Raw genomic sequence first — 19,097 nt, forward strand, 5'->3', positions numbered from 1 at the left:
AATGATGGGACAATGGGTTTGAAGTGGTTTACAAACCACAGCTAGCCTTAGCCACCACTAACTAAAATAAATGGAAGTAATCAGGGCGTTTGAGCATGTTTTTTCTTTCTTCATGGTTCAGTAACATAAAATAAATATGTAATTGATTTCTGAAGCTGATATTTAAAGAAAATGAAATCATGGTCTGTGTTTGGAAGGGATAACTAACGAGATAACCTGAGAGAGGATATGGTTTGAAAGTGAGAATGCTTAAAATGTGCTACAATTTACAAAATTATATTTTTGCTTCTGAACCGGAAATGTTATCAAAATCATCAATAGGAGGTGCGAGTGCAGTATTTGGTACATTAAATAGCTTGAAAATGTATTGAATGACAACAATAACATACAGGATTTTTAGTTGATAGTGCCTGTGTTGTGTGCAGAGGAAATATACTGTGAATTAAATATTTCCTAGACACTGAAATTCAACACTACTGTTGTTTACTCCTTGGGGTTTAAGGCCGGGTGTCTCTGTAAAGCACTTTGTGACAACTGCTGTTGTAAAAAGGGCTTTATAAATAGATTTGATTGAAATTTGATTGAATTCTATTTCGAATTTGAAATACATTGAGTAAATTTTCAGTGTACTAAATGCTAATTCCAATCATGTGTTATAAGTATACTTAATTAGGAAATGAGTGGGTCCATTGTAACACACTGAAGTATACTTATTACTATTTACATTGTACATAAATAATAATGTAGTGCTATTTAGTGTACTATAGTACAACAACTGGTTCCAAAATGCTAAACTTTAAATATACTGCTTTTTGGCTTGTGGTGGATTAGCTTTTCTCTTGGCCAATTCATTTTAAATTATCAATTTAAAAATAGTTGGAAAACGTGAATTTCTCCCTTAAATGTATAGTTAAAAAAAACAAAGATTGTGCATTATTTAAGATATTCTACTCAGGCCGATTACCTTCTTTTGTTTTTACGAGTTCTGGCCTAACTGGTGGCTGGGCACTTCTGCCGTGTTAACCAGCAAATGGAGCAAGTGGGATGTCTCGCTGTCTCTTCCTTCTCTGGTCAAGATGGCTGTAAACATTAAACGGAGGATAGAGAATGAAATAGGCCTTAAATTAAGTTCCTAATAATAAAAACCGTCCACCATCGCCCAGTGTGTTTACTTGTGACATTACGAATAGCTGAAGTTGTGTCCAGCTTGGGGAGGAAGTATACGTTGGTACAGTTATACCCAAGATCACCAACAACTGAGGGATAAAGTCTCGTATGAATTCCGACGAGAAAGAGGACTGTGAGTGTGCGCCACCACAGGCCGAAACATCCCCTGTAGGAGGATACGACAGGTCGGCTTGGAGATAAATGTAGTGTCGGGATTTGGGGAATGGTGCATGTGTTGGTTCGGGCTACTAATGAAATGTTTCCCAAATTGTGATTCCTGGTAAATTATCTATCAAATGAAATTGTGCAACTGTTTTGCACGCTAACAAGCTAGGCCTGAAAAGTGAATGTAACTGCAGGCTGAAGCTACCTAATGCGTTAGCTAGTTAGCGACCCTACTTTGCTAGTAAGATGGCTACTTAGAGCTAGCTAAATATTACAGATTGTTAGTTAGCTAACTTCTGATTAACTATTATAATCTGCTTATTACTTAATTTAAAATGTATTATCGAGTAGCTAGCTATGTTCGTTAACAAATGGGATATTAAATGTTAGCATTTTAGCAAGCTGCACTGTCATCTGTGGACTGCGTTCGGTAACGGTACTACTGAAGCTAAATCATTTTACGTTTGTGACTGTCTTTGGCTTTTCTAGATTAATATTCATTCTTGCTGTGACGTTAGCGATTTAATATAGGCAGGGGTTTATTTACATCAAGAATAGCAATTGTTCGAATGTTGTTAATTGTTTTGGCTATTTTAGCTAACGTTAGCTAGCTAGTAACCTAGGTTGGTAAATTGGTTTCACTGGTACTGATAGTTGATAAACTTCAGTGGTTAACTGGCTAATCACTCCGGGTAGGGTAACTAACTATTAAATACAATATTCCTGACGTATGTTTCTTGTTTAGAATACACGAGGAGTCTGACATAGAAAACACCGAAGCAAGCCGAATGTAAGTCTTTTTTCTAATTTGTCAGATATTTTTTTAAATTTTAAATTCGACTGGTTTATTCAAAATCTAATTGATGATTGGCCGAAATAGTTGGTATATGAGATCAATTACTGGGATGACAAGTACTGTGTCCACTCATTCCGCGTAGCGACGTGCATAAGAACAGCTCTTAGTTATGGAATATTAGCTGTATAACTCACCCCCTTGTGCAATACGTGCATATTGGCTGATTGTGTAGCTGGCTGACAGCAGATGCTGAATCCACTATTTCCCGCTGGATACTGACGTCTATATACTTAAAACTCTAGGCCACTTTTCCAAGGAAAAACACAATTATTTTAATTCCTGTTTAGTTGACCTTCTACATTTTTCACTTTGTGGAGATTGATGAGTGATTTTAGTGCCGTTTTGATTTAGACTCTCAGGTCAGCCATGTGTATCGTAACACTTTATTCTTCGCCTCTGTACGTCTTTATGAATGCAGGAAGCGAGCAGCTGCCAAACATCTAATAGAGCGCTACTACCACCAGTTAACAGAGGGCTGTGGAAATGACTCCTGCTCAAATGCGTGGTGTGCCTCGTCCCAAGGCTTCCACCGCTTGGACAACAACGCAGCCGCTGTCAAGGCCCTGGAGTTGTACAAGATCAATGCCAAACTGTGCGATCCACACCCCTCCAAGAAAGGCACCACAATGAACCACAAGGACATGCATTCTGTAAGGGATGACTTCAAAGGTGAGCTGGCCTTGGGGACTTGTTCGGGTGTCGCTACTTTCCTGAGGATTTCAATTGTGGAGCTGAATTTCAGGCTGGATCTCAACTGAAGCCTGTTTTCGAAATTTACACCGTGGTAACTTACAGCTGTATTTTATGTCATGTTAATTAACTGTGTCTTTGGTTCTAGATGTAAATTACTTAACTGAAGAGAAAGTGTATGAGATCCTGGACATCTGTGGTGAAAAGAAGGACTACTCCCCTCTGATACGGGTTATAGGACGGGTGTTCTCTAGTGCAGAGGGTCTGGTGCAGAGCTTCCGCCGGTCCAAACCACATACCAAGGAAGAGCTGAAGTCCCTTCAGGGCAAGGACGAGGACAAAGACGAGGACGAGAAGGAGGCTGCCACCTCCTCCGCCTCGGCGATGGAGGAGGACTCTCCTGGCTCCTCGTCCCGGTTAGATGGCGCCTCCTCCGGGGACAACGACGTGGGCAAGTTGGGCCCCGACGAGGTATCCGTGGACATCGACGCCGTCAGAAGGGTCTACCGGAGACTGCTGTCCAACGAGAACATTGAAGCTGCCTTCCTCAACGCGCTGGTTTACCTGTCGCCCAACGTGGAATGTGACCTGACGTACCACAATGTCTACTCCCGGGACCCCAACTACCTGAACTTGTTTGTGGTGGTGATGGAGAACAGTAACCTCCACAGCCCAGAGTACCTGGAGATCGCCCTTCCCCAATTCTGCAAAGCCATGAGCAAGTTGCCCCTCTCTGCGCTCGCTAAGCTGGCCCGCCTCTGGTCGCACTACAGTGCTGAGCAGATCCGGCGCATGATGGAGACCTTCCAGCAGCTTATCACCTACAAGGTAGCTACATTCTTAGTGTATTTCAGGTCTATATTGCTCTTTTTCACCTGCATAAAACTAAGGCTCCGTTGTACCGTGATAATACATTTAACTTGTATGCTGCTGTTGATTACATTCTTCAAAAGTTATTTATTTTTTGCCGTCGTTAGGTGATCAGCAACGAGTTCAACAGCCGCAACCTGGTGAATGATGACGACGCAGTGGTTGCTGCTACCAAGTGCTTGAAGATTGTCTACTATGCAAATGTGCTGGGAGGGGACGTGGACAAAGAGCACAATGAGGAGGAGGACGAGGAGCCCATCCCCGAGTCCAGCGAGCTCACCCTGCAGGAGCTGCTGGGGGAGGAGAGGAGAAACAAAAAAGGCCCCCGCGTGGACCCCCTGGAGACGGAGCTGACCGTCCGGACGTCTGACTGCCGCCGGCCCCTCATCCCCTTTGAGGAGTTTGTCAACGAGCCCCTGAACGAGGTCCTAGAGATGGATAAGGATTATACGTTCTTCAAAGTGGAGACCGAGAACAAGTTCTCCTTCATGACGTGTCCGTTCATACTGAACGCCGTGACGAAGAACCTGGGCCTGTACTACGACAATCGCATCCGTATGTACAGCGAGCGACGCATCACCGTGCTCTACAGCCTGGTGCAGGGTCAGCAGCTGAACCCGTACCTGCGGCTCAAAGTACGCCGGGACCACATCATCGACGACGCCCTCGTCAGGGTATGTCCCAGGCCCGGTTTAGTTTCTCCCATCCGCCCCATGCCTCTGGGCGCCCCCTAAGAATCATTGGGTTTTTACCGCTGGCGCTAGCCCTTTCCTTCAATCCCACTGTTTGTGTTTGTGTAGCTTGAGATGATCGCCATGGAGAATCCAGCGGACTTAAAGAAGCAGCTGTATGTGGAGTTTGAAGGAGAGCAAGGCGTGGACGAAGGCGGAGTTTCCAAGGAGTTCTTTCAGCTCGTTGTGGAAGAGATCTTCAACCCAGATATTGGTGAGGACACAATTGTTGTTTTGCGCTTTTGGTTGCACTTTGTATTTTAGTATTTTATTTATAACACTATTTGCTGTCAGCTTCTTCATTGAGTACTTAGTATTACTGGGCTGTGTGATGTCCCATCTATGTAGCCTTTTTTGAGATTATTGTTCTGTATAAGAGCACCCACTAAACTTTCAATTATCATCATTGCAACAGCTGATGTGATTGCCTTGTTTTTAAGAACACAACATTTATGTTTTGCATTTTAATTTCAGGAAATGTCCATGATATATCTACTGTGCTAAAGGAATTGTGTTTTTTCGCAGTGTTACTTACCCGTAAATGTTGTGATTAACTGTGACATCGGCCTATTGCTTTTCTATCTGGCATCGTTGCTGTAGATTAGAATGTGTTCTCAGTCAACTGATCTGGTAAAATAAGGGTTGGAAATAAATCATGGGAGTTGAAATGGAAACGCTGGTTGGGTTTGGTTTGGTTACCTGTGTAGAAATTATAGTAATTTCCTGATTTGTCTCAATCTACATGGTTTAATATATTAGTATTTTACTAATTTGCAGAGAAAAATATTGTATAAGAAATGCAACCGTTTTTACATCTGGTGGAGGAAACCGAAAGTTTAAAAACTCAGTGCATGAAGGGGGAGAATAGTTTAGTTTAGATATATTTTTTTTAAAGGTATTTTCTCCCCTGCTTTCTTCCCCCCGATTTAGGAATGTTTGCGTACGACGAGCACACCAAGATGTTCTGGTTTAACCCATCCTCGTTTGAGAATGAAGGTCAGTTCACACTGATCGGGATTGTCCTGGGCCTAGCTATCTACAACAACTGCATTCTGGACATTCACTTTCCCATGGTGGTCTACAGAAAGCTCATGGGCAAGAAAGGAACCTTCCGGGATCTTGCAGACTCCAATCCGGTTAGTATTTCAGTTTATAAATAAAGATAGCTTCATGCTGTTGGTATTTAGACCTTGTCCATGCGACAGGGCTTTAGAGCGTTGGTCAGCGGCTTCGGATAGTATTCAGGCCCTTTTACTTTTTCCACATTTGTTATAATTGCTTAGATGCATGTTCTGACGTCAATCTAAACACAATACCCCATAATGACAAAGCGATAACTTGTTTTTAGACATTTGTGTTGTTTTATGGAAAAACTGAACTCATTAAATTATTATCCCGACCATTTGCCATGAAGCTCAGATGCATCCTGTGTTCCTGTGGCTTGGGGGAAAATGTGTGAATGTCCTTGAGGGCCTCTGTCAAAGCCCTGTGGGGAAATCTGAAGATCACAGTTCAGAGACACTCCCTAGCCTATCTGGAGGAGCTTGAGAGGATATTCACAGAGAAATAGGAGAAACCAGGTTTGCCCAAATCCAGGTTTGCAAAGCTGGTAGAGGCATATCCAAAAAGACTCAAAGCTGTGATTACTGCCAAACATGCTTCTACAAAGTACTGAATAAAGGGTCTGAATACTTATGTATGTGAGAGATTCACATTTATATTTTCAATAAATAGACACTAACATATACAACTTTTTTGTTTTTCAATATGGGATGTGTATGTTTGATGGCTAAATAAATAAATGTTATCAACAAAATCTATAACCCCAAAAAAAGGAAAAAGTGAAGGGATCTGAACACTGTCTGAGGGCACAGTATGTTGCGACTCACACAGCAATTTATTTTAGGCCTATAAAGACCTTCACAGATAGAACTCTTTTAGAAAGGCACCTATTGATTGTGTTTCTGCAGGTTCTATACCAGAGTCTGAAAGAGCTGCTAGAGTATGAGGGCAGTGTGGAGGAGGACATGATGATCACGTTCCAGATCTCCCAGACAGACCTTTTCGGAAACCCTCTAATGTACGACTTGAGGGAAAATGGGGATACAATTCCAGTTACCAACGAGAACAGAAAAGTGAGTATCAAGAGTTTATGTGAAAAGATACTCTAACTTTATATCTTGGTTTTAGCTGGGGGTTATTTATGTATTTAAGTTGATGAATGCGCTTATTTTACCAGCAGCTTAAGTAGGATGGAACAGTCTTTCCAGCAAATGAGGCTGTTTCTGCTTGTCATTTGCAGGAGTTTGTTGCTCAGTATGCAGACTACATGCTAAATAAGAGCGTGGAGAAGCAGTTCAAAGCATTCAGGAGAGGTTTTCACATGGTTACCAACGAGTCACCACTGAAATATTTATTTCGGCCAGAGGAAATTGAGCTGTTAATATGTGGAAGCAGGGTAAGCTCCAAAGAATAGCATTTTATAGAGCTTTTATTTTTTCCCAAACACTTTGTAGCTGTGCTTCAACTCTCAATGTGTCTTTTACACACAGAACCTAGACTTTCAAGCACTTGAAGAAACAACAGAATATGATGGCGGCTACAGCAGAGATTCGCGAATCATAAAGTAAGGAATTGCTTTATTTTTAGCAGTGCGTGAAGGGGATGAACCATTACTTGAAACGGGACTTGAAAGGACGTTCAGCCATTTGATCTGCTGCTGACACCAGAGACAATGAGCAGAACACTGAATGTGACCCTAATGCCGATCTTGGTCTCCACCCCAAACAGGGAGTTCTGGGAGACGTTGCACTCGTTTGCTGAAGAGCAGAAGAGGCTGTTCCTGCAATTCACCACAGGCACAGACAGGGCCCCTGTCGGAGGCCTGGGCAAGCTCAAGATGATCATTGCCAAAAATGGCCCTGACACAGACAGGTTAAGGATTTCCTCCCTCTGCAGGCCCACAGAGTTCACCCTCCCCTTAGTTTGCAAACACGCAACTAGCTTATGTTAAAGAAATCCGTCATTAAGAATAAGAACGTACTTTGCTTGTGTTTTGTTTGGGGGAATTTTGAGTAAAATTCCAAAGGAAAATGTGTTCTGTACCAAATAAATTGCGTGTTGCCTGTAGCGGTTTGAATGAACTTTTGACACTTTCCTCCCTTATGCCTCTTTGTGTAGGTTACCCACATCTCACACCTGCTTCAATGTTCTGCTGCTGCCTGAGTACAACACCAAGGAGAAGCTGAGAGAGAGACTGCTCAAAGCCATCCTCTATGCCAAAGGGTTTGGCATGCTCTAGTCTGAGGCCCTGGCACTGCAAAAGGACACCTTTTCAGAATATCCACCTTCCTCGTTCCCCTGATATCAGAAAATAAACACAAGATGACCAACCAACACAACATTTTTGGAGATTTAAGATGAGGACAACTGTAAGACACCATGGTTCGTATAAAGGTTGAGCATTCTAGTAGTCCAGTTTGTCCGGTGCCTGCATCCCAATCACTTGGATCAGCTTCATGGAACTTCATGTCATCAAACTTAGGTTCCCTTCCCGGCATTTTGTGAATGTGTTCTGAACACACACCTTTTTCTTTTTTTCCCATTGTTTTTATGTACAGAGGATTTTTTCCTTACTATTTATTTTAAGGTTGAAATCAGTTATTTCAGTTATTCTTTTGGTGGGAAAGGGGGACGGCTGGGATTATTTCATATAATGGATTGGGGGAGTGAAAATAAACCCCAGCCTTTTTGCCATGTGTAAAGAAACAAAAGGCTGCATTTGTATGTGTATTGCAGTCCTCAGCTCTGTGAATTTGAAACCTTGACTGGTTTTATCCCTGTTGTCGAAGCTGGTTGTAGGTAAATGGTAAACTGTGTGCAGAACTTAAATCTTCCTGAAAATTAAGCAAATGGGTAAGATCTAAAGTCCTTCCAAAATGTTTGCCCTCTATAACCAGACTTATTTTCCTATGGTTGTGTCTCGAAATAATTCCATTCAGCCATCTTCAGAAAAATGATAAATGCATGTTTACCATTAGCATCTGCTTCCCGAATAACATCGTCCTTATACACTGTACTACTGGGCCTTGTAGGCTGCCAGTGCAGCCAGAGTTATTGTCACCAATGGTAACACAGAGTAAAGACTGAAACCTCGTCAGAGCTTTTGTAAGTGCACTTAGACATTTTCAGAATGTTTTTTTTTTTTTTGGTTCTTTTGTTGGTTGTAAGTTGACGTTGTGCTCAATCCATTTCGTCTAGTCTTCCCATGTTGCCCTTGTCTAACCAGTATTTTATTTCTCAGTTTACATGAACAGAATAGCGTTTTTATGTATATCTGGATGACTCCAGATGTAGAACAGCAATCCCAAATGTATCCCAGGTTTAGCTAGAGACCTTTTCTTTAGAACCCAGGCTTGTGCGCTAAATACATTTTTGGGGGATTTTGTCATTTACCAGGGGTTACTGAGAAAGTGTTGGCCTCTAGTGATTGATGACATTTATCTGTTTGAGAAAAATGTCAAAAGCAACTTAATGACCGATCATTTTTTCCTTATTAGTACATCAAGTCAAATGTGGAGTATCTCATCTCTGGCACGGTCAAGTTATTTCTATTTTATGTTTTGGTATTTGTCCAATTCATTAGGGATGTAATCACTGCTTAGGGAAGTTGATGAGGCCTGATGCTGTCTGTCATTCAATTAGTTGGGATGTATTCTGTCAGTCAGCTCAGCTCCTATTAATACCACTAAACCATGGTGCTCAGGGCTGCTGGTGAAGAGCCTGCCCCCACCAACACATCAGTCCTTGAGCCTCCAGCCTTCCTCCACCATTGCTTCTTCTGGGTTTTTGCAGTCCCTTGTTTCTTTGAACCTTTTATTTTGTACTGCTGAAGATGCTGCTCACGTGAACGTGTAAAAGGACTCTAGGGCCCAGTGAATGGAAAATGTGACAGTTATCCTGACGATCTTGGAAGGAAGGCAGTTTGTCGGTTGTTTGGGAATTGAAAGGTATGTTTTAAAATAATTAAATTGATAAAAGGCATAAAAGAATCAAGTGTTGTGAAAACATGCTAAATAAAAGTGACTGCTTTTTTTCCAACTTGTACATGAAGAGTTTATTGCAATCTATTGGAACAGATAGGTTTGAATAGAGGTTTTCCACAGTTTTACTCATACCCTCATATGAAGTTAATCCAAATACATGTAGTATGGAAAATGTTAAATATTCAGAAACCCACATTATGTATGAGTTGGTCAACCTCTGGGGAAAAACTTACAGAAATGTTACTTGGGAAAGGTGGTAAACCAGAAACATACTATTTCATTGCAACTTTATTTTTTAAGTGCAACCACTTGCCACCAGCAAGTATCACAGTATGATTAACTTCTGAATGTTTTTACTGCATTATTTACATTTCACTCTGTAAATGTACTATTGAATAGTTCCAACAATGCATCTGGGATTATTATAACCCCCCTCGATGGAATACCCTTTCCTAACAGATCTAAAGGGTTAGTATAGGCAATAGATTGACACATTTAATGTATGTCAAGTGTACTGAGTGAACTACTGCACAAGTCTGCAGATTTTTCCTTCATCAGCTCCTCTATCCTACTCCCTGAGGGTTTTGACCCTGGCCTCTATGTTGCTGATGCGCTGCTTGACCTTGGCCTGGTATGTTTCGTACTCTGCAATCATTCGAGTGAACTTGAGTGTCATGACTTCCATGTTAGTCTCCATCGTAATCACTTTATTCTCCATTTCTTTGGGGTCAATTACGTCTCCCGCGGCCTCGTCGATGAGGTTGTCCTTCATCAAGATGGCTCTGCCTTTCTCCTCCAAAGCACCCTTGGCGTCGGGGTACTCGATGAGAGCATCCATCAGGTCGTCTTTAGACAGGGCGAAGAGGTCCGAGTAGCCCACGCTCCTGATGTTGGCCGTTCTCCGGTTGCCGGCCTTACTGCCCTTAATACCCAGGATACTGAGATCTCCGAAGTATGCGCCGTCGCTCAGAACACACCACTGTGTGACCCCATCATCCGCCACCACAGCCAGCTTCCCCTCTTTGATAATGTACATCTCTCTGCCGATGTCGCCCTTCTTGCAGATGTAGTCTCCGGGACTGAAGACCTGAGGCTGTAGCTTGAGGACCAGCTCGATCAGAAGGCCTGCTTCACAATCCTGGAAGATGCGCACTTTGCTCAGTGTTTCCATGTGGACGTTGATGGCGATCTCCGCCTTCAGCTTGTCTGGCAGGTTCTTCAGGACCTCCTTCTCATCGCAGGTCTTTTTCTCTGTCCAGAGGTAATCAAACCACTTGACCACCCTAGCCTCCAGGACCTTGGAAACCTTACGAAATTCCATGTACTGTTTGATGGAGTCAATCTTGGCTTGAAACTCGGCACGTGCAGCATTCATGTTGGAGATCATGGCACCCACATTGCCGACGATGGTGGCGAAAATCAGAACGCCTGTCAGGAAATCGCAGACCACAAACAGGTACTCAATATCGTTGACCGGTGGTGGTGTCTCTCCAATTGTGGTCAGAGTCAGGGTGGACCAGTAGAGACAGTATACGTACTTCCTGCTCAGGCGGCCAAACTCGGGGTGAGTGAGGTTTGGGTACACCCAGGTGTCTGAACCAAAGCCCAGTAGTTTGGAGAGAGCATAGAAGACGCAGGCGTTCCAGTGGATGATGATCAGGATGTAAAGCACAAGGTTCCCGATTCGGAAAATGTTGGGGTAGTTCGTCCTGGTTTCTGTTCGGTCAAAGAACTCAAAGAGCCGTGCCATCTTGCCAAGGCGGTTGAATCTGAACTCCGGATTGTCGAAACCATATACAATATAAGCGAGATCTGTAGGTATCATCGATATGATGTCCCATTTAAACTGTGAATGGGCCCTGTAGTTTTCTTTTAGTTTCACTGGGTCCTTGACAAGCAATCCTTGTTCCAGGAAGCCTGTTGATGAGATTTGGAAGATTTTTATGACGTTGCATAAGAAGAGACAATGTAGATAATGTTATGTATAGAATTCAACAACTTCAACCCCACACAATAAAGATTTACCTGTTCTAGATCTCACAAAAGTGTCAATATAATAAATGACATCCGAAGTGTAATCAAGGACCACCCACAAATATGTGTAGTTGAACTGCAGGTCATTGAAACTGGCCCTTGGAGACAAGCAGAAATGGGAGTATCCATAATTCACAATGACTCATCAGTATTGTGGTAAGCCCTAAAACTGTAAGACAACCGCACACATACCTTGTCACCAGAAGCATCAGGTTGTAAAACGTTGGTACAGCCATTACTGTCAGCCAGTTGTAGTACATGTCTGTAGCGGGGTCAATGATCCATACCTCTTTCCTGAAAAAGACAAAACACAGTTCTCTTGTTCACTTGGTTCCATTTTTCATTTATAAGTATAAAACATCTACATAACTGAATATTCTTACGGCGGTTCTGGTTTCTTATCATCTGGCTTTTTATCAGGAGGCTTTGGGGGATCCGGCTTCTTCTCATCCTTCTTCTCATCCTTTTTTCCATCTTCCTTCTTGTCATCTTTTTTGCTAAATACAAAATGTTTATTTGTATGCCAACTCAATGTACTAACAACAGCACATCACTCTACTGATCAAGTAAGAAAAGAGCAGGACATAATTGAGGTGTAAATAGCTACCCTTCCTCCACCACTCTGATTTCATCAGCTTACATGCTGTTTCTTTAAATTAAGTGAAATGAAGCAAGAGAGCAATAGCTGGATGGTCACTCCAACAGATTCCTGGGATCATAGTTGGATGGTGTTATTTGGTTTCAGTAAAAATGTTCATTGCACAACATTTTGTGCAATAATAACTTACAACCAGAGGGAGGCAACATGGTACAGTAAGATCAGTAGTACTCCACCAGTATAAAAAGATGGATATTTGATCACAATTACCTAATGTAAAAATACTTTTAATAGTCACAGGGGGACTGTAAATAAACAGCTTTTTATTTAGTAACTTATCACTGGACTTGGTTCACTTACTCATTGTTGTTGCAGTTGTTCATATTGTACACCGCCAAGGGCCACTGTCCATTGCTTCAAAAAGATTAAAAAATATGCGTTAATGTCAAAGATTCTAGTTCATTTTGAAGACATAATAATTGCAACAAGAGAGAGATTGTGGGACACACACACAAACACACTACTCACGTTCTCCTGTTGACCTGGTCAGAGAGTCTTGTGTTAGACAGCCTCTCTGCCCTCCAGGCCTGTCTGAACTCTGTGTGTGACTCAATGGTTGAGTCTGAAGGCCTGCCAATATGAGATGACCAGCCCTTCACCAACCCTTCAAAGCGAGACAGCCTGAGAGAAATGTATACATTAAGCGTGACCCCATAGTATACTTGTTAGAATTCTAAAACATGCGTGTGGTTTGGAATGCTAAGTGAAGGTGTATAATTCCTAAATGAAACCCTGGCTGTTAAATCTGTCTTACCTGCTGCCACTCTTAATCTGGCCTTGGTTGTCCGCTGTATTTACAGACCTGCAGCCATGGTTAGGATAAGATTGCTCCGTGCAGATCTCAGGCATCTTGGCTCGCTCTCAGGTCACCACTGCATGAGGATGGTGGATGACTGAATAGGTCAGAATAGTGAGTGAATACACTGCAGGGTCAGAGAATGTACTAAGATACATTTTTGAGAATGTTCAGAGTCATGTTTCTCAGATTTTACACGTACCTACAACTAAAAAAGTAAATGTTTACCACTGTCTCCAAAGTCAACAGCTAATCCTTTTTGATGTAATGTGAATTGTTTATTATTTTATTCATTAGAAATCGAAAAAACTGGTTATATAAAACTGACCTATTTATGTATAATAAATTCATTATATCTGTACCGGAACATTGTATTTTTCTGCTACACGTAAAATACAGTAGTGGTGTAAAGTGACTATGCAGTTAATATGCAGACTGTCAGCTTAAATTTGAAGGTAATTTCATCCATATTGGTTAACTATTTAGAAATTACCTCACATTTATGCATAGTCCCCCAAATTTAGGGTCCCAAAAGAATTTGGATAGTTGGCTTCACAGCTGTTTCGGGCAATGTGAGAAATTACTCTAGAGTTAGAAAAATGCAAAAATGTTGACACCTATGCTGTTTAAAATGTAACAGATTTGGGAATAGATCTTTGATACATCAAGATTATGGAATCGTGTCAATGAGCTGATATATAAAACAACAATTAAGACATCAATCTGTGCATTATCATTTAAGATAATATATAGAATACTCATTGCAAAAAGATTGCTCAGTTTTGGAGAATAGACTGACTGCAAATTGCCAGGATTTTTTTTTTAATTTAATTCTCTCTTGTACAACCCATCGGTGGCGTATTTCTATAATCAGGTCAAATAATGGCTTTCAAATCCATAATATCAGGTGCAATTGAAATTTTTGATTATATTTTTCGGCGACCCGGGGTCCACAGTCAGGCATTGGGAAGCTTTAGGAGCAGCAAAACAGTGTTACATGTACATGATAGAATATTGAACATTGGAGGGTGGAAGATTGGGCTACCTCTGGACACAATACTAGAGAACAGTGGATGTCTATAGAAGAGGTGTTTTGGTTCAATGGGGTGCGATGGGATGAGTGGGCCACCGTGGAAGAAATATAAAATGTCCAATACATTGAAATAGAAAATCCATGTCCGCCATCGGATTAACTCATTAAATTCATTACATTACATCGCTCACCAACTGTTTAGGATTACAAGAGATTTTCATCGGATTTAAATCCAAGTCACCTAACCATTCTTCTGTCAGAATGTTTGATGCTTACACTCTGACTAATGTAGAATCTTAACATGTCTTTATAATTTAATTCTAAATAATTTAATGAGATGACAATAATACAACCTCTGTTAAAAAAAGTTAACATGACATCCTACTAAATATTATTTTCTAAATTACTTAAACATTGAGAAGTCAGTGAACGGGTTAGTCAATAGGCTAGTTGTTAAATTGATTCATGTAGTTCAATTGTTATTATTCAGAGCTAAAACTAAAGCTAGGCCCACTATTAACTTGAATTTCTCAAATTTCTAGGTTTTTCATAGAATTCCATACTTAAAGCCGACTAGAAATATTATGCCGTCCTACCAACTTAATGATAGAAGAAAATCCGCAGCTTTGTTAATGCTCCAAAACATTTATTTAATAAGATAAAACGCACAAATTGACAACGTTTCGATCACAAACGGAATGATGACCTGGTGAACATCCGATTGTGATCGAAACGTTGCCAATTTGCGCGTTTTATCTTATTACATTTCTTTGTTGGAGCATATAAGTGTTGCGGACATTCTTGTATCATTACCACCATGTTTTGTCCTGCACCTGAGGAGTCGGAACTGCTCGTTTACATCTTCCCACGTCCTACCAACGTAAACATTTGTGATAGTTGATTTGTGATGGTTTATTGAGTTCATTCTATTTTTAAAAGGCCTAGTCCGCTTAGTTGGATCCAACCAGATTGTCTTCGCAAATTGTCTTAGGAGCAGCCTGGTCTGGATTGTTGGTCAATACGAAGTTCACCATATTCTTTTATTTAGCTTTAACAGTCGATGAATCCTACGATTTGTGTTTCAATAACCTACGGATAAATCAGCAGGTTTCATAGGCCACAGCACAATCTGTATTCTTATATGTAAAGTTAGCATAGGCCTACCTGAATTAAGTGTAGGATCGTCCTCAACCAAACGTCTTCGGCAAAATAAATTGTGATATAATCCCATATTTGATTCGCTTCATAGGCTACACAAACTTTTTTTAAATAATGAATTAATCGGTAGACACGACCCTACATTACTTTCAAATTGCCAGCAAGCCTACGGAAAACAACCTGGAAAATCTATTTCAGCACCCAAACCGAAGGACAGCTCCTCTGTCCTATATTAGCCAAACAGTCTGTCCGCCACGCAGTCCGAGGTTGCAGATCCACAAGTAACCGCCCTGCTACTCCACCTTCATGAGTAGGGTTTCTTAGCTGAGACTGCTGATTTGTATGTTAACTGCACCTCCCCGTCCCGCCCCCCTGGATCTCTCTTGCCCAGAGCTGAAATACCAAAAAACGTTCTGCGCATGTATTTCTTTTTTACTTTAGGCCTTTCAAGCACACATTGTTGTGGGTTTACTCCACACTTCATACCGTTGCGTTACAAAATATAAAAAGTGTTGGACCCACTGGTGAAAAGTCCATGCAGTTAACATCTGCATACCAACCACTGATATGCATTTAGTTATCCAAAAGTTTTATATTATTGTTCAGAAATATTCTTTAATGCATAATAATAATAATGAATAACTGTATTTTAAACTATATAGAGTTAGCTTACTTTAGAGCAGCAAGTGTACTAGGCTATGGACTATAACATTTCAAAGTGAATATGACATGGGCAGTATTCCTTTTGTTTCTCTTGTTTTTTGTCATTAGCTTACAGTTAGAATATAACTGTTTTTTTTTTTAACAAATGGGAGTAGTCTCATTGTAATCCATACAATGAGAAATGTATGTCAAGTCACACCTGGACCAGTTGACCAGCTCTTTGACAAGCGACAATGCAGGGTTCAAAACCATACCTGCTCATGGTCACATGAGCAAAATATAAAGGCAGCTGGATTACTCTTTATCTCCAGTTATTTATGAAGCAGTAGACAAGTGGGAAGGCTCAACGGGGCCCAGAAGCTTGTAAGTCATTAGAAATGTAATGCATAGCTCATCCCTTCACCCTGACTAATCTTCAGACTCCCACTTTGCTAAAACATACGTCCTTATGGATTGGATTAGTGTGGAAGTGTGGAATAAGATTAAATAAGATGATCATTCTAACCTGTCGTGTCACATTTCACAATATTTCAGAAATTGTTTTAGACCTACAATAAACTCTGAATGGATTTGGACACTGGTGCCTTTTTGTGGCTGTATTCCAGCTTTCGAGTGAAATTAGGGGGAGTGCTGTAATTTCTAAATGATTAATCCAATATACATCTGCATTTTAAACACAGTCATTGCATCATTTCAAATCCTAAAATAATAATGTATCTCTTTCTAAATACTTGGAGTTAACTGTATAAATTACAAAAAAATAAAATAATTTAAGATTCTCCAGAAGGTGAAAGGTGGGATAAGTTAAAAGAATTCACAGACAGTTTACATATACTGGACAGCCAAGTCAAGTACCCATACAGCTAATGGAATACAATTGGCATTTTCTTTCCCTCAGTGCAGCCTTACTGACTGACCATAGACTCAAATGATGGCCTGCTGTGAGATGTCGCAGATATTTTCAGAACGTCCCACCCACTAGGCTACTCTGGCCACAGAAGCCCCACCCTCCTTGAAAAAGACAAGAACATCCTCTGTCCTCCATCTGCAGAATAGGAGCTCTATTCTTAGAGTTAAGACTCCGGCGCATCCCCACATCCACTGATGCGTTCTCCTGTTAAGTTAATGTCTGTCATGAGGGATTTAAGGAATCGTAGAAATGTTCACATGAGCATAAGAGAAAGGAAATATAATAGGTTGTTCAGTATTATTCCTCCACTACCACTGCTAGTAATACATATTAGTGGTTCAGAAATAGACATTGTATTAATGGTCAGGTGTGAACAAAGGTAAATTCAGTCCAACAACTATACCAAAGAACAGCATGGGTAGTCCTGCTGGTTGTTATCTCGCTATATAATAAGACAAAAGTACTTGTGTGACTGTGAGAAAAGCATTTGTACAATGTGCCCTCATAGAGTTGTGTGCTTTATATAGGCAGCACTGTATTACAGTTTTAGGGGGGGGGGTGGAGGTTGAGTGTCCATAGACTGTAATTGTCTTGAAAACCTTTCCTTGGTTTTTATTTGCTCTCAGTTTAGTTTAAAACTTGTTTAATCCTAAAAAAGCCTCCTTGAGGCCAGACTGTAGCCCCTATCGCTGTGGGATTTGTACCTTCAAATAAGATTCCCTTTAATCTTTTGATGGCATTTGGATGATGACGTTCACAAGAGAGGCAATTATACCTGCATTTGACTGGACAGATGTTAAATAGAAGAGTCAATGCAAGAAAACAAGAAAACATTTACTTCTAGTGTTCTTCAGGGTTTCCCCACAATAAAGCTGATGGAATTATCCAAATGTGTTCTAATTGCTTCTCTGTCATTGTGAGTGTATGTAACCATGCTTCCAGCTACGCCCTTTCTCAACAGTCAGCAGCGCTAGCTTGTACTTTCTGCATATCGACTTGGCACTGGACCTTAAATGAGCCATGGTATTGTTCTTCATATCACAGTGTACGTGTTCCAGGTGGGCATGTTTAAAAAAAAAAAATAAAAAAAACTTTAAAATACTTGGCAGTATTTAAGTAAATATCCTCACTGCGTCAAGGAACAAAATCTACCTGAATATGGGTTATAGTCCCTGTAGCTACTTGTTTTAGTATGGGTGTATTCACGTTCCCAGACACTTTGGACCCAATAGCCTGGGGATGAGGTTAGTATGGCCGTGACTCACCACAAAGCCTTTCAAAATGGTTCACTCTCTTCGAGTTGCTTTGTCAGTGTGCTCTGGGACCAATTAAACATCTCTCTGCGTTGAAATAAACAGATTAACACAAGTCATATGCTGGGCTGTGATTAACAAATGTAGGACTATGACCCATTCTTATTGTTTTCCCAAGACAGTTATGTGCCTATATTTGCTATACATACAGTATGACCAGTATATGTGAAGCAAACTACACATTCAAAGACTCATCAACAGGACACACATCCGGACACAGACTTTCATAGTAAGTACTTGTACAGCCGAACACTCCAGTCCTTGGCCAGATCTTATCAAGACAAGTAACATCAGAGAGTGGGTGTTGGGATTGGTGAAGAGGGTAGAGCTTTACCGGTAGGTCTGTATATATCATCTCCATGTCTCAGTCCACCCTACATGTCAACATCAATGTTACTTAGACATTAAACTGTAATTCTGGCAGACAAATGTTCACATATGTCATACAGTCAGTTTGTCATACAGTGGTGTAATACTCCTTGTTATTGAGAACAACAAATGTTACCTTTTAGTTATTGAATATGTACCTACATCAGCAGTCATCTGTTATCTACTGGTTTGTATCTATTTTCATTCTGCGCTGTAAGCCCTAACCCCTCATCCTGTATGTCTCCAGGCACAGGTTGTGGGTAAGCCCAGTACTAATTACTGAACCCATGTGCATTTCTAATTGCTTAACCACCTTTTACTTTACTCGATTCCATTCACACCATGGGTCCCTGATTTCCCCTACTTACGCTGCAGTTGTCAAGGTAGAGGAACACTGTTGTGTCCTAGAGGGCCTATGTTATATCCCCTAGCTCCCAGCACTAGGACGGGTGGACCTTCCCAAGAAAACAATTGGCGTATCAACAAAACTAATTTATTGTCTTCTCTGTGGTTGCTGCTTAGTGCCACAGAGATCGGAGTGACTATGATCAGAATGATCTGTCTGCTGCTACCTTCATAGGAGGGGCATCCATATAGTGTACATTATTATTTGTTTGTTTTAATCTCATTAACAACATT

At 40.9% G+C, this 19,097-nt stretch overlaps 2 protein-coding genes across 4 annotated transcripts; one reads left to right on the plus strand and one right to left on the minus strand.

The window, feature by feature from the left end:
* The first annotated feature begins 946 nt into the window (after positions 1-946).
* Positions 947-9,576, plus strand: LOC105019708 (ubiquitin-protein ligase E3A). 3 transcript variants are annotated; one of them, XM_010886082.3, is made up of 12 exons: positions 947-1,352; positions 2,078-2,122; positions 2,607-2,857; positions 3,027-3,706; positions 3,856-4,422; positions 4,549-4,693; positions 5,410-5,615; positions 6,450-6,614; positions 6,782-6,937; positions 7,032-7,105; positions 7,270-7,413; positions 7,660-9,576. In XM_010886082.3, exons 1-12 carry the CDS (start codon positions 1,276-1,278, stop codon positions 7,778-7,780), a joined length of 2,631 nt encoding a protein of 876 aa, XP_010884384.1. In that variant the 5' UTR covers positions 947-1,275; the 3' UTR covers positions 7,781-9,576. The 3 variants fall into 3 exon arrangements, with proteins under 3 accessions (XP_010884384.1, XP_010884386.1, XP_010884385.1); XM_010886084.3 differs by having other exon boundaries at positions 1,191-1,300; XM_010886083.4 differs by lacking the exon at positions 947-1,352 and adding an exon at positions 1,367-1,447.
* A 6-nt stretch (positions 9,577-9,582) lies between these two features.
* LOC105019709 (cyclic nucleotide-gated channel cone photoreceptor subunit alpha-like) lies at positions 9,583-15,529 on the minus strand. Its single transcript, XM_010886085.3, has 8 exons — positions 15,210-15,529; positions 12,971-13,109; positions 12,685-12,837; positions 12,517-12,570; positions 11,942-12,055; positions 11,751-11,852; positions 11,550-11,656; positions 9,583-11,441 (listed from the first exon to the last, which is right to left on the minus strand). Exons 2-8 carry the CDS (start codon positions 13,063-13,065, stop codon positions 10,093-10,095), a joined length of 1,974 nt encoding a protein of 657 aa, XP_010884387.1. The 5' UTR covers positions 13,066-13,109; positions 15,210-15,529; the 3' UTR covers positions 9,583-10,092.
* Between the last annotated feature and the right edge of the window lie 3,568 nt (positions 15,530-19,097).

Source organism: Esox lucius, chromosome 22, assembly GCF_011004845.1.
Source record: "Esox lucius isolate fEsoLuc1 chromosome 22, fEsoLuc1.pri, whole genome shotgun sequence".
Lineage (NCBI taxonomy): Eukaryota > Metazoa > Chordata > Actinopteri > Esociformes > Esocidae > Esox > Esox lucius.